Raw genomic sequence first — 12,787 nt, 5'->3', positions numbered from 1 at the left:
AAGGATCGTTGTCTTTGGACCCAATGCAATGACGACTCTGAGGCTGGCATCCGTTGCAACCAGGCAGATTCCTGAGCACAGTCCGTAACACCAGTGATGCTAACCCACGCTCAGTTTCCTTCCTTCAACAGGAGTGAAGACCCCATCACCCTGGGCCACTGGCACGAGCTGCACGTGTCTCGCACAGCAAAGAACGGGATCTTACAAGTGGATAAGCAGAAGGCGGTGGAAGCAATGGCAAAGGTGAGAAGGATGTGCATTAATGGAATGTGTGCTGCTGTTTTCTTCCTGTCCCGGTGAGAAGACCAGCAGTGTAGAAGTTAAGTACATGGACTCCAGTGCCAGACTGCCTCGCTTGACACCCCAGCTCCCACTGGGCAAGTCACTTAGCTTTTCTGTTCCTCGGCTGTGAATGGGGTAATAACAGTGGAGGTCTCTTAACAGTTGTTGCAAGGATTGAGTGAGCTAATACAAGTACAGCATTTACAGAATCGCTTGCCACCCCCACCGCCAGTCCCTGCCTTTGTTCGAGTCAGTGTCTAATGCAGTAGGTCAGGACACAGACTTGGAGGGCAGGCCAGCGGTGTGGGGGTCACACATCTGACAGGAAACACAGCTCTGCCGCCAGGGTCCTGGGTTCCAGGTCTTGCTCCATTACTTATCAGTAGTGTCAACTCAGATGGGTCATTTGACCTCCAAGTTTGTGTTTTCTCATCTATAAAATGGGGATAATGGTGATGATAATAGAGCCTCGTTCATAGAGTTGTGCAAATTAGAATAACTATATCTGTAAAACACAATGGTACCCGGCCTCCCGTCAGCACTATGCAGCTTGACTTATTTGTTAATAGAGTAGTCTTCTGACCTCAAGAGCACAGAGTTTCTGCTCAAGTTTATAACTTTCATCCATGATTTTATTTCCAAGGTCATGTCCAAAGAAAATAACATTTTTAAGAAGAGATAAGAGAGATTTCTTTTAAATTATAACCTACCAAGATTCTTTACATACAGAAATTTTAGTCCCCCCAAAACAGACAAGACTTGAGATTTTCTACTATTTTAATTCCCAGCAGTCTTTGTTCTGTACATCAGCAGATTTAAAGAGCACATTAATTAATGTGGGTATTCTGATAAGAAAATGGATTGGTAGAAAAAAGAAAAGGAAGAAAAAGAGACTTTTGGTGAGGAAAGAGGTATTGGGTTGAAGAAGAGAAAAGGAAGAACACATGTCCAGAGGCCAGCATAAAGGATGGCAGTGGTAGGAGGTCCTGTCAGAACCAAGGACCTCTTCAGGATTAGAAGAATCCCAAACTGGGTTCTGCTTCAAGAGGTAAGCACACTTCAAACCTAAAAAATGTTCTATATGTATTTGAGGAAAGAAGAGAGAGAGGGAAGGAAGGAAAATGGGAGGGAAGGAAGGGAAGGAAGGGAAGGAAGGGAAGGAAGGAAGGAAGGAAGGAAGGAAGGAAGGAAGGAAGGAAGGAAGGAAGGAAACAAGGAAACGGATTTTAAAGGGAGAAACGGAGTCACTTCTGGTATGATCCAGAAAATTCTAACAGCTGCCTTTAGTCCAAGATAGAAGTTCACAACTATTGGCTTGACTATATGTTGAATTTATATAAATATAAATTTAAAAAAGCATTGTATCTCTGTAGGCCTTAGTTATAACCATTTATACAATAGGAACAAAAGTTCAGAATGGGGATATTTGTAGATAGTAGGGTTAAGGGCTTTGATTACAAATAAGGAACTCTTCAGGACACGGTATTTATCATTGGGATTCTACAACAAAGAGACAACACAAAGGTAACAACCATACCTCAGAGTTTCTATTGCTTACCATGTCAGAGAATGAGAATTAAACCAATATGGTAGCACCAGTACCTCCCTATTGGCCTTTGGAACAGACAGAAGGTGGAGTGCAGCTCCTACCTGGAAAGAAATGTAAACATGTGGGTAAAGGTGTAGCTATTCTGGGTGCATGTGAGGTGGTTTTTTGTTTGTTTGTTTGTTTGTTTGTTTTGAGACAGCTCTGAGACAGGTGTGGAAGGCCCCCTGCTTGATCTCAGTGAGTTGAGACTTCATCACGTCTTCCCCTGGGGGTTTCTGCTCCCCAGCTGCCCATACCATGTTCAAAGGCATGGCTGACCCTTTTGGTTATACAGCAGTGGTATTGGGAATAGTGGTCTTAGGGCTTAGAGATGGTGGGATTAGAGAACACTGCTGGGGGTTAACCCAGGACGTCGGCCTCTAAGTGTCCACACTAAAGTCGAACCAAACCCTGGGTTGCTCAGCTGAGAAATACCAACAGTCCAGGGTTGAGTCTATGCCAGGCTTAAAGAGGGGATGTGCTTCTGAGGGCTCCAGAAAACCCCAGCCAGTGGCTTTGCTCAGGTTTTCCACCCACTTCCAGCTAACCAGAAGTGGCAGCTCTAGACACGAAGCCTCATTTTGGTGGGGCTATTTGCTTTTCTCCTGCGGTTCCCTGTGGGTGGGGCAGCTGGAGGGAGGTGGGGGAGGATTTTGATGAGCAACGAAAAGGAACCAGCTCTCTCCCCATGAGGCCGAGTGCTGTTCCCTGGATACAACTGTAACTCAAAGGTTTTCCAAAACAGCCTGTTTCTCTGAAATCCCTTTGACCCTGCAGCCTTCCTCCTTTCCTCTTATTATCTGACTTGAACTTTTGGGTAAGAGCTAAGACGCGGCAGTGATGGGTGCCTGTGGGTGTGTGGTGACAGCTGCTGCGTGGGGAGTATTCCAGGCAGCCACTAGAACTCCCAAAAGCCCTTCCGCTTCTTTGATGAGCACTGCCTGCCCCCAACCCTTGGCCAGTTACATAAGAACCCTGAAAGCTGCCCGAAGGTTATTGACAGAAGGCAGTGCTGTCTGTGTTCCAGTCAAGACCTCCCTGCCATAACCTGGCTGGACCTGACTGCTGTGAGCAGCCCCTGAGATGGGACACCTTCCTCTCTGCCCTCCCGGTCTCCCCGTCCCTACTCTGACCTGACCCTACATCCGTTCCCCTCCCTCTGGCCTGTGATCTGCCTAAAACACAGATAGGACAATTTCTGTCTGCTTCAAACTCACTGCTTTTTGGGTTCAGGGCAAATTTCTATGCATGCAGGATCTGGTCCCTTCTTGCCTCTGCCCTATACTTACTATTTCCTCTCAAGCCCTGACTATGGCCAGTTTCTGTAATTCTGACTCTTCCTCGACCACCTCCCCAACTCTCTGTGTCTAGGGTAGGATATGAGACACACACACACACACACACACACACACACACACACACCCCATCAAGTGCATTCAGAGTCACTTGAACAGTCCTCGCTGAGCTAATCCCACCTGCCCGTGTAAGCCTCTGGACGGCAGGAACCAGGTCTCCTTACTTCCTCTTATTTGTCCAGCATTTAGTGCCTGGGACACAGTAATGCCCAATAATACTTGTTAAATCAATGACTAAATGCTGCTACTGTGTATATTTCTTTTCACCGTAAGTCAGAGGAAACCTGACTTACATTACCTAAAGAGGGCTCATCACAGAGATCTCAAATTTCAATATATCTCTATTTGTTAGAACACTTTAATTTTTGCTTACAGCTCACATCTGAAGGAGTTTAGACATTAAATATTACACCCAGCTTGCTGTCGAGCCCATGCATGAGAGTTTCGGCTGTTGAAATAGCCAGTAACAGGGAAAGCCTCTGGGGGTTGACAGGGTAAGTTTTCTCAGAATTTGGAAAATGGAAGAATTTTCTACCCTTTGTAGTCGATAAGAAGGAATGCCTCCCACCCACCACGCGGTCTTTTTCTCTTGGCCTAAAGCGGTTCTATCTTTACCACTGTGGAATAGAACAATAACTGGGCGGACAGGAATGCTAATTATGCATCCGGTTGTGGGCCAAGTGCTAAGTAGGCAGGATCTCAGCCTCCAAGAGAGGCTAGACTGCGCTATGTCCATCACAAAGGGCTCCAAGATATCAGCAGCTACAATAAGGGCTTATTTCTCTCTTACATGTCCATCAGTGGTCAGGTGCGGCTTTAAAAAAAAAAAAAAAAAGATTTTATTTATTTATTTGGGGGGGGGCAGAGGGAAGGAAATTCAAGCAGACTCCCCGCTGGGTGCAGACCCAATCTCACCACCCTGAGGTCATGACCTGAGCCGAAACTAAGAGTCAGATGCTTAACAGACTGAGCCACCAGGGCACCCCTGGTCAGGGGTAGCTTGAATCTGACACCCAGGCTGAGAGTCCACCGTGAGCCACTTTCTGGCTCTGAAAGCTTTAGCACGGAAGTGATTCATTTCTCTTCTGCTCGTGTTTTATTGACTGAAGCTAATTAGTTACCTGGCCCCACTCAAGATAAACAGGTTGGAAGTGATCTTCCTGCAGAGAGAGGGGCTGCTTCTAGAGAATGCTGGTGGGCATTCATGCAGTCTATCACATCCGCCATGACCCCTCTCTGCAGTAGATAGTAGGGTTCCCATTTTATAGATGATGAAACGGAGTCTTGGAGAGGTTAATACACTTCCAGACACTCAAACAGGTGGTAAGTGGCAATACAAACCAACGTGAAGGTCCCACCGGCCTGTTGGTGTGTGTCCCCAGGGTTGCTCTACCAGTTGGTAGTTTTAACTGTCTTTTCTGAAGCTATACCATGTTTCATGTCTGATCTGTTGGCAGGGCGGCTTCACGCAGATTAAGTGCAACACGGACATCTTTATTGGTGGAGTCCCTGACTATGATGATGTGAAGAAGAACTCGGGCATCCTGAAGCCATTTAGTGGAAGCATCCAGAAGGTACAGGCTTCACTTGTGTGTGTCTGTTGTGGGACCTAGTCTACAGGTGATGGACTTGAGAACTGTGATCGGTGTAATCCGATGCCTCCAAAAAAAGAAGCTTGGAGAAAATTTTAAGGTTTTCCTTTTCAACGCTAGCAACATAGCTTTCCAGCCCCACTTTCTTATAATGTCTGCTGCTGGGCCTCTGTCCAGCAGACATACCATGAATGCAACTCAGTGAATATGAATCTTATAGCCGATCTTCCAAAGGGTCCAGGCAACGCTGAGGGAGGGAACAGGCATCAGGTGGCTGCAGATGCTTCTACTGAAGGGAAGGAGGAGAATGGAGTCTCCTAGCAACTCTTGGCTCTGTGCTTCTCTTTGGGGTTACTTTGCAGGCTGCTCAAGTCAAGAGCCAACCCTCATTCCCACCTCCATGCCCATTGCCACCCCTGCAATTTAGCAGTAACCATCATGTAACCAAGCTCTTAAGAGCATAGATGAAGGAGTCCTTCCATAGAAGGTTCAGAAAAAAATCCTTCAGCTAGTTAAAGGTACAGGGCACTGACCCCACTCATATTTGTTATTCCTTCTCTTGGGGCTGCCCATGACCTCTCCGGTTATGATAACATGTTTTGTCTGTAATAGACATGCAGGCTGACTCACCAAACCAGATTTCCAGGACCGCTAAACACTGGGAGAAAAAGGATTTGAAGAAAAGCATATTGGATTCCTGGATGTTAGCTTCTTCCTGTTTTCCTTTAGCAACTAATGGTGGGTGGTGGGCCACTGATCCTTTCTAGCCTTGGGGTGAAGCATGAGGAGGCTAAAATGAAGGAGGCCCGTGAAAGGAGGTCCTATCGTGATTTGCAAATCCGGGGCCCCATGGGGCTCGGTCCTTCTCTTGTATCCCGGTGTGGGTCCCACAAAAGGGGTCTAGTCAATACTTGCTGACTCTGATGTATTTCCCTGTGTTGCTGAAGAGCGATGTCCGTGACCCTTCAGCTCAGCCCATGGTCCCCTATCAGTGGGGTTGGCCATGTTTAACCATGTGTTTGAAATTCTTACTTAGAAAGCAAGCTGAGATGCTAAGAGGCCTCACACCCTCTCCCCACCCTTGTCAGGCTTTGCTGCTCCCCCCTTCACACAGTGCACACAACCCTTTCCTCCATGCCTCCTGGGAAGGCCACCCTCCCCTCCCAGGGGCTGAGTCATTGGCTGTGCCTGGTCCTGCTGTGGAGAGTAGCATCTGGGCTTGTCTCAAGTACATATGACTCAGTTTCACAGTCTTTCCCTTGGAGCATGAAGAAGGGACAAGTGTAGAAGGATTCTGACTACTTTCTCACAGCTTGGAAGATTCAAGACTGGGAAAAAGTATTCTCCCAACTCTCCCGACACCCTCCAAAGACTAGGCAAGCCTGTGGAACATGGGTTAGTGGCAGGAAGGACCATGGCCAACCTCTTAGGATCCCCTGCAGGGCGGATGTCTTTCTGAGCGGTGTTCTGTCCCCAGGTTCTGCAAAGCTGTGTGACACTGCAACCCCCACAGCTTGCAATGAACACACTCTCCAAGGCAAGGGCTGACAGCGTGGGCTCCATTTATTTGAGGCTGGAAAGCCCAGTAACCTCTCCCTATAAATTCACTGTTTTTGCTAGAGCCCCACTGCAGGGAAAAGGGGGTGAAGGCAAAGGAGCGCTCTTGTCCCGGTGAATATGCACGGCAGTGCTAAGAACATGATCTGAGTTTCTTTCTTTCTTTCCTTTTTTTTTTTTTTTTTGTAAGTGGTGGGGAAGGGGATGTGGAGAGGAAGGGAATCCAAGAGTGTCAAGGAGGGAGGGTAGCAGGAGTGGGTGGGACAATTGGGGAGACCCAGGTGATGGAGCTGTAGACTCCCCAGAGACCATTAGCCAGAAGAAGATAACAGTACAGGGAGAAGCTTCTCCCAGCCTCACTGCCACCAGGAGCCATCAGTCCCCCTTAGATTCCTGCCTGCATGATACTTGGTTTTGTATTCTTTCCTACTTGGCTTTACAGCAGCACCTCTCAGCCTTGGCTGCATCTTAGAATCACTTGGAAAGCTTTTAAAAGGGACTGCTGACTGGATCCCACCCTCAGAGATGCTGATCCAGTGGACCGGTGTGGGACCCGGGCGTCAGTCCCTTTCTTCAAGTTCCCCAGGCAATTCTAACAGGCAGCCAGGTTGAGAACCCTCGTTTTGTATTTATTGGGACTTCTTTATGACCTCCCAGAATCTTCCAGAGCCAGGGGGTGCTTTCCTTGGCAGATTCTCCCAAGAGCCACAGGTAATGACTTCAGTTCCTGCATCACGTTTACAAGGCGATAAAAACCGGAACTGGACATTTTCTCTTTCATGCAAATGAGGGCGCCGAGGGAAGCCGTAGCGGACTGCAGAGCTGTGTCCCGCGTGCCTGAACGTCTCGACCTTCTGTCCCCCGCAGATCATCCTGAACGACCGCGCCATCCACCTGAAGCATGACTTCACGCGCGGTGTGAACGTGGAGAACGCGGCCCACCCGTGCGTGGCGGGGCCCTGTCAGCACGGGGGCAGCTGCCGGCCCAGGAAGGAGAGCTACGAGTGCGACTGCCCCCTGGGCTTCGAGGGGCTGCACTGCCAGAAAGGTAGGCACTGTGCGGGAGGGGGTGTCTCCGGCAGCACGGGGGACGGACTCTTCCCGGAGGGGCTGGGAACCCTGGAGCGTATGAGGCTATGAGGCGGCATGTCACATGGTTCATTATACTATTAAAGAAGAATTTCGATGCCGAAATACCTCTGTAGCAGTAGGCGTCTTCCCTGAGCAGCCCCCGATGGGCTAGCCACCAAAAGGTTAAATCATAGTTTGGGGGGTTTCCGGGACCCTTACCTCGGAGCCATGCCCAGAGCCTGTCCTGATAGGCGGATGCCTGGGCTTTGGGGCTGATAACTATGTCGACCACTGCCTGTAAACGCGATAAGGAGAAATCTGAGAAAGTTTGCCCAGTACAGAAAAATGTAAATTCTACTAAAGTATAAATAACTTTCCGTAAAGTGCTGTTTTTCATGCTGCCTCCTCTGTGCCTGGGTTTCCTCATCAGTAAAATGGGAATAATGGTGCAATAGTGTCTAACACAGAGGGTTGTAGCGTAGATTAAGTGAGGCGTTGCATATTCCTGAGAAGAGTGCCTGTTAAGTACTCAGCCACTCACCATTATTGTTATTGGTGAGAAAAAGAAAATCGACCACAAGTGCTCTGAGCTACTCAGTTTCCAACCTGCCCTTGTCTGAAAGCTAGAGCTGGTCACAGGCCTCCAGTCCCTACTGAACGGAGCTTTCCACACCTGCCCTAGGGAGATCAATGGACCTGGTGTCTGGAAGAAGCCTACTAGCATATGGCCATCATGTTGGGCCATTGGATCTTCTTGTTTCAAATATCAGTATGGCCTCACCTGTCTGGGAACTAAAAAAAAAAAAAAAAAAAAAGGCATCAGGCCAAAGGAAATAAGGCAGTGAGCCTAAGTGAAGGTTGTCTACTCTCTCTTTCACATCTGTTTCCAGGTTCCTGAACTTTATCAGAATTAGGGCTTTGGGGTAGACCGTCTGTTACAGGTAGATACTGTGGTGTATGGAATGTAGGAGAAGTTGTTTTGCAGCAGTCTTGGGAAATACGAATGCTAATTTGCTGGTCGGAAGCCTGCATAGTATTTTATTTCAATGAATTTTGGAAACTGCATGGCAAATTATATGAAATATATTTATTAACATAGCTCACCCTAGTGATGAACCCCAAAGAAGAGTAATGGATCCATTTCTGAAAGATCCTGATTATAATTCTAACAAGCAAATTGTTGTTTGGCTAATAGCGTGCACTTGTGGAGATTTAGTTCAGGAGTAGCCCATTCATTCGGAAAATTGAGTTTGGATTTCACACATTAGTGTTTGAGTTTCCTGGGTTTCCAATTTAACACAGGCAATTCAGGTTTGCTCCCGTCTTAAATGCTCACCTTAACGGTCAATATATAAAGTCCAGGCTTAAATGAATGTTTAGCTTTGAGAATTAAAGGAGGAAGGACAGGATAATTTGTGATCTTGTTAACCCTCGTTTTCTGCTGCAGAACATTGGCAGTAACAGATATCAAGTGCTCACATTTATAGCTTCGTAACTGTGGGTTCGGGTTCAGTGAGAAGCAAGTGTCACCAGCACGAGGTGTCAGAGCTCCGGGGAGGGCCTGGGTATCCTGGCAGGGTCCTAGGGAAGGGACAGCGGCTGGAGGAGCCCAGGGGTTGTTTAGGCCTCTTTTTTTGGAACATGCTAGGCTTGAGCCCAGAGTAAAACCCAGGCTGACTATCAGCTCCCCTGGTGTTGTATCAGTATTTCCTCATGCTTTGAAATGAAGAGAGTGCTTCTGCCAAATTTGCAGCTCTTGCTGCTCGTGGGAAGGTTGACGTATGGGGGGGTGGCCCATAGTACGTCATTTCTTCTCCTGTTACATGGCTTGAGGGCATTAATGGAAGTCTGGGTGCAGGTTAGGCCTTTAAGGACAATTTTTTCCAGGCCCCAGCGGGCACGTGGTAGAGTACAGTTGCCGCACAGACTGCTTATAGTATTGGGTGAACATCTAGTCCTGAGTGAGGATTGGAAAGAGAAGGGAGAGAGATAGGCAGCTATACTATCCCACAAAGATGCAGAAGAACATTCTAGAAGTTTGGTTAGATTCTTGGTGGGAGAGACCAAGAATGCTCAGAAGCCATTCTTGGTTGTCAGGATGAATCCTGGCAGGTAGACAGGAGACAGTTTTGTCTAATCCAGCAAGGTGATCCATAGCTTTCTATATTTAAAAGTCTGGATTTTTTTTTTTCTCCCTGATAACCGGACATGTTTCAAAAGCAAGAACCTATCCTTAGTATTCCCTCTGGGAGAGAAAGCGGTCCTTTTACATTGAGCAACACTGCAGACGTCACACCAGCATCAGGCCTCATTCAATCCATACCACCTTCTCCAACAGCAGTTTAGCTTTGGGGATCCCCAGTGAGTCTGGGTTTCTCTAACCTGGTCAGGGAGTTTGTGGCACACAGGCAGTTTCCACCAGGGCCCTCCTTGGGAGACTGGCACCTCTTCTCACCTCTTGGTGGCACAGGAGGATTGAAACCAGAAACTCAGGGAAATTCTGGAGTAGTCTAGACACCCAGACCATCACAGTGGTTTGGGGACCTCACCCTTTGTCCCTGCAAGGCTGAGCCCAGACAGAAGTGGGCATCAAGCTCCCCCTGAGCTCCTCACTGCTCCCGGGGCACTGCGGGCTCCCTATAGAATTAGCAGCTACGGAAAACTGGACCTCCCCACCCCAACCTGGGGAACCCACCAGGACAGGAGAAGCCAGAAGTTCTTCTAACTCCCAGCCTACTTCTAACTTCAGGTGCCTACAGAAATCATAAGGCCTGACTTTGGTGGTCCCCTCCCCTCTCATTTGGGGGTTCTCACTCTTAGGTGCCTTCTGCCACCTCAAATCTAGGTACCCCATAGAGTACCCCAATACTGAAACCCCCTTCTCATCTCACCAGAGGGGTGTCACCAAGGCCTCCCTCCTCAGAAAAGATATGCCCCATCCTTAGAGATTTCTTTTCTCCCTTCTCTCTACTCTCATCCAAGTTTATCCGTCTTGTGTCCGGTCCCTCAGAGTTTTTGTATACAAGTAAGTTACTAGTAAGTTAAAGCAGAATTTCACGAAGCTCATGTACATAATTAGGTTCTAAGAAATGTTAATGGCTGTTTTGAGCACACATGCAAAGACAGGCAACATACATTCACAAACACAAAATGGGAATGGGGTTCTGTGGTCAGGTAAGCTTGGGTAATACGGAGTAGTAACCCCAGTGTAAATAGCTCTCTCTTCTGGGGGGCTTCTTAGCACCTTGGCTGTGATCTGAGCGCCCAAGACAGGGATACAGGATGCAGCTGTCTTCCCTGGGGCTTCTCCCAACCAAGAGCACACAGCCCATTTGAGAAAGAACTCTGAGCCCTGGTCCTCCCTTCCCTTCCCTGCATTACTGACAAGTTTGGACTCAGAGCGTGCAGGACCTGTCAGGCCGCTAGATGGGGGTGTTTCTCTGCAGCAGGAGGGCACCCAGCTGACAGTGAACCGGGCTTGGGAGCACAGTTCTCAGTCCTACGGGATCAGATCTTGCCTCATCATTACACATCTACCACAAACACAACATTTCAAATGTTTTCTATTGTATGTAGTCAACTCAAAGCACATTGCTAGGTCTGATTTAGATGATTTTAACTTTCTCTGGTCCCAGTGTACAGCTTCAGTAAACATAGGCCATAATTTAAGAACACTCAGTATATAAAAACACAAATTAATACAACATATTCCTTATGCAGACTATAGGGACTTTTTTCCTTAGCATGTTGTATCATTCAACAATGGAACAATGTGGGGGTGTTCAGCCTGGAGGTCGATCATGAGAGAGTTGCAGGCTGGTCCTGGAGAGAAAGGTATTTCGTGGTTGTTACTACAGAGTCAGCGTCATGGAACCAAGGATTGCGGACCAAGTAGAACTGTCCGGCAAGGGAGGATGCTGCCTTGGCCTGGGTGGCCGTCCATTAGGTTGCTGTTGGGAAAGTCAGGTTCCAACCCCCCGGGTCCTTCCTTCTCTGGGGTCCCGTGACTAAGAAAGAGCCAGCACTCCATCAGCTCTTTATAGTCTGTTGGGAATTTCAAGTCCCTCAAGTGGAAAATTTGCTTTGCCTGGCTTGGAGGCTGCTATTCATTGGGGTATTTTTTTGTGTCGGCAGATGGCACAAGCTTTTAGGTATAAATGTGAAGACGTGACAAAAACACTTTCGACTACTGCCTTTGCTGCAGAGGAAAAGACAATGTAGGAAAAATTGGGTTAGGATAAAATATCATTATGTTTACAATATTTAAATAAACTACAAAGGGCCGGAAAGGGCTAGATGGTCACTTCCAGCTCTAGTGTTCTAGTACAGAATTAATATTTATCCATAGATACTGCCTGCACTGAGTATATTTTCACCGTTTTATATTCAGTCGGGTCATTCCTGGAGCGTTCCCCTGCCCTCTGTTAATCGCAGTATAAGCAGGGCTCTGGAATCTTGCAAAGGGCGGGTGGGGTGGGAATTGGGGGGATGTTTTTCCACTACAGAGAGAAAAGAGGCAGCTGGCTGGCTTATCGTTCCTCTTTCACATGTAGCCTAGAGGCAAGAAAAGTAATAATCATTGACAAGGTAAGTAACTCTTTAGCAAAGAACTGTTTCTCCAGGTTTAGAATAAATGGGGATTGTTAGTTCAAAGTCAGGGGAGCCTCCAAAGTCCCTTCTTGGTCCACCCCCATCCCACCCCCCCGATGAAGTGGAGACTTAGGGAGGGGAGTTGGTGCTAATTGTGCTGAGAAAGATTCCAGCGGTTCCTGTGGGATTTATACTCACATTCCCCTAAGAGGACGAGCTGGGCCCTCGCAGGGCTTTATGAGGGAAACAAGGCTGGTTTCCAGTGATCTGCAACCAAGGTGTCTGGGATTTTACAATGACTGTGGAATTCTGACTTTCCCTGTTCTGTTGCATGCTGGCACCTGGCAGAGTGTGGGAACCACTGCCTCAATAGTAAGTACAGTACGTTCCACGAGACACGGCAAACGCGCTCTGGCTCTGCCAGGGAGGGCTCTGGCCCGGCGCCGGGCACAGTGCAGGCCCCCGGCATGCAGAGGGCAGAGGGTGACCGGGGTGAGCTGTGTGCGACTCGACTCGGCCGCTCTACCGGAGAGGCGGGAATCCTTCCTCTAAAGCCACCAGCCCTGAGAGGGCACTCGCTTGTCCCCCAGCTGGACTTGGGGAAGCGCCTGAACCCCGGAGCTGGGGGGCTCAGCAGGCAGCTGGACGGCGCTCACACAGACCTCTTTGAGGCTCTCTGTGTGCACCGCTGACATGTGACAAGCACATCCTGACCATCTCAAGGAGTCCAGGGGAACATGGCTGTTGGCCGC

General features: G+C 48.3%; 1 protein-coding gene across 3 annotated transcripts in view; it reads left to right on the top strand.

Annotated features, from left to right (window-relative positions):
• Positions 1 to 12,787, top strand: part of EGFLAM (EGF like, fibronectin type III and laminin G domains) — a 178,784-nt gene that overhangs the window by 148,841 nt on the left and 17,156 nt on the right. Inside the window, exons 16-18 of one of the 3 annotated variants that reach the window (XM_045787293.2) lie at positions 132 to 243; positions 4,683 to 4,799; positions 7,242 to 7,422. In XM_045787293.2, the coding sequence (XP_045643249.2) occupies positions 132 to 243; positions 4,683 to 4,799; positions 7,242 to 7,422 (410 nt within the window). Of the gene's footprint in view, positions 1 to 131; positions 244 to 4,682; positions 4,800 to 7,241; positions 7,423 to 11,953; positions 12,033 to 12,125; positions 12,408 to 12,787 lie in introns of those variants that run through there. The other 2 variants (XM_045787296.2, XM_045787295.2) reach the window with 2 other exon arrangements.

Source organism: Ursus americanus, chromosome 15, assembly GCF_024610735.1.
Source record: "Ursus americanus isolate L20-20 chromosome 15, mUrsAme1.1.p, whole genome shotgun sequence".
Classification (NCBI taxonomy): Eukaryota; Metazoa; Chordata; class Mammalia; order Carnivora; family Ursidae; genus Ursus; species Ursus americanus.
Note: the sequence above shows the minus strand (reverse complement) of the source record. Positions and strands in the feature narration are given on the sequence as shown.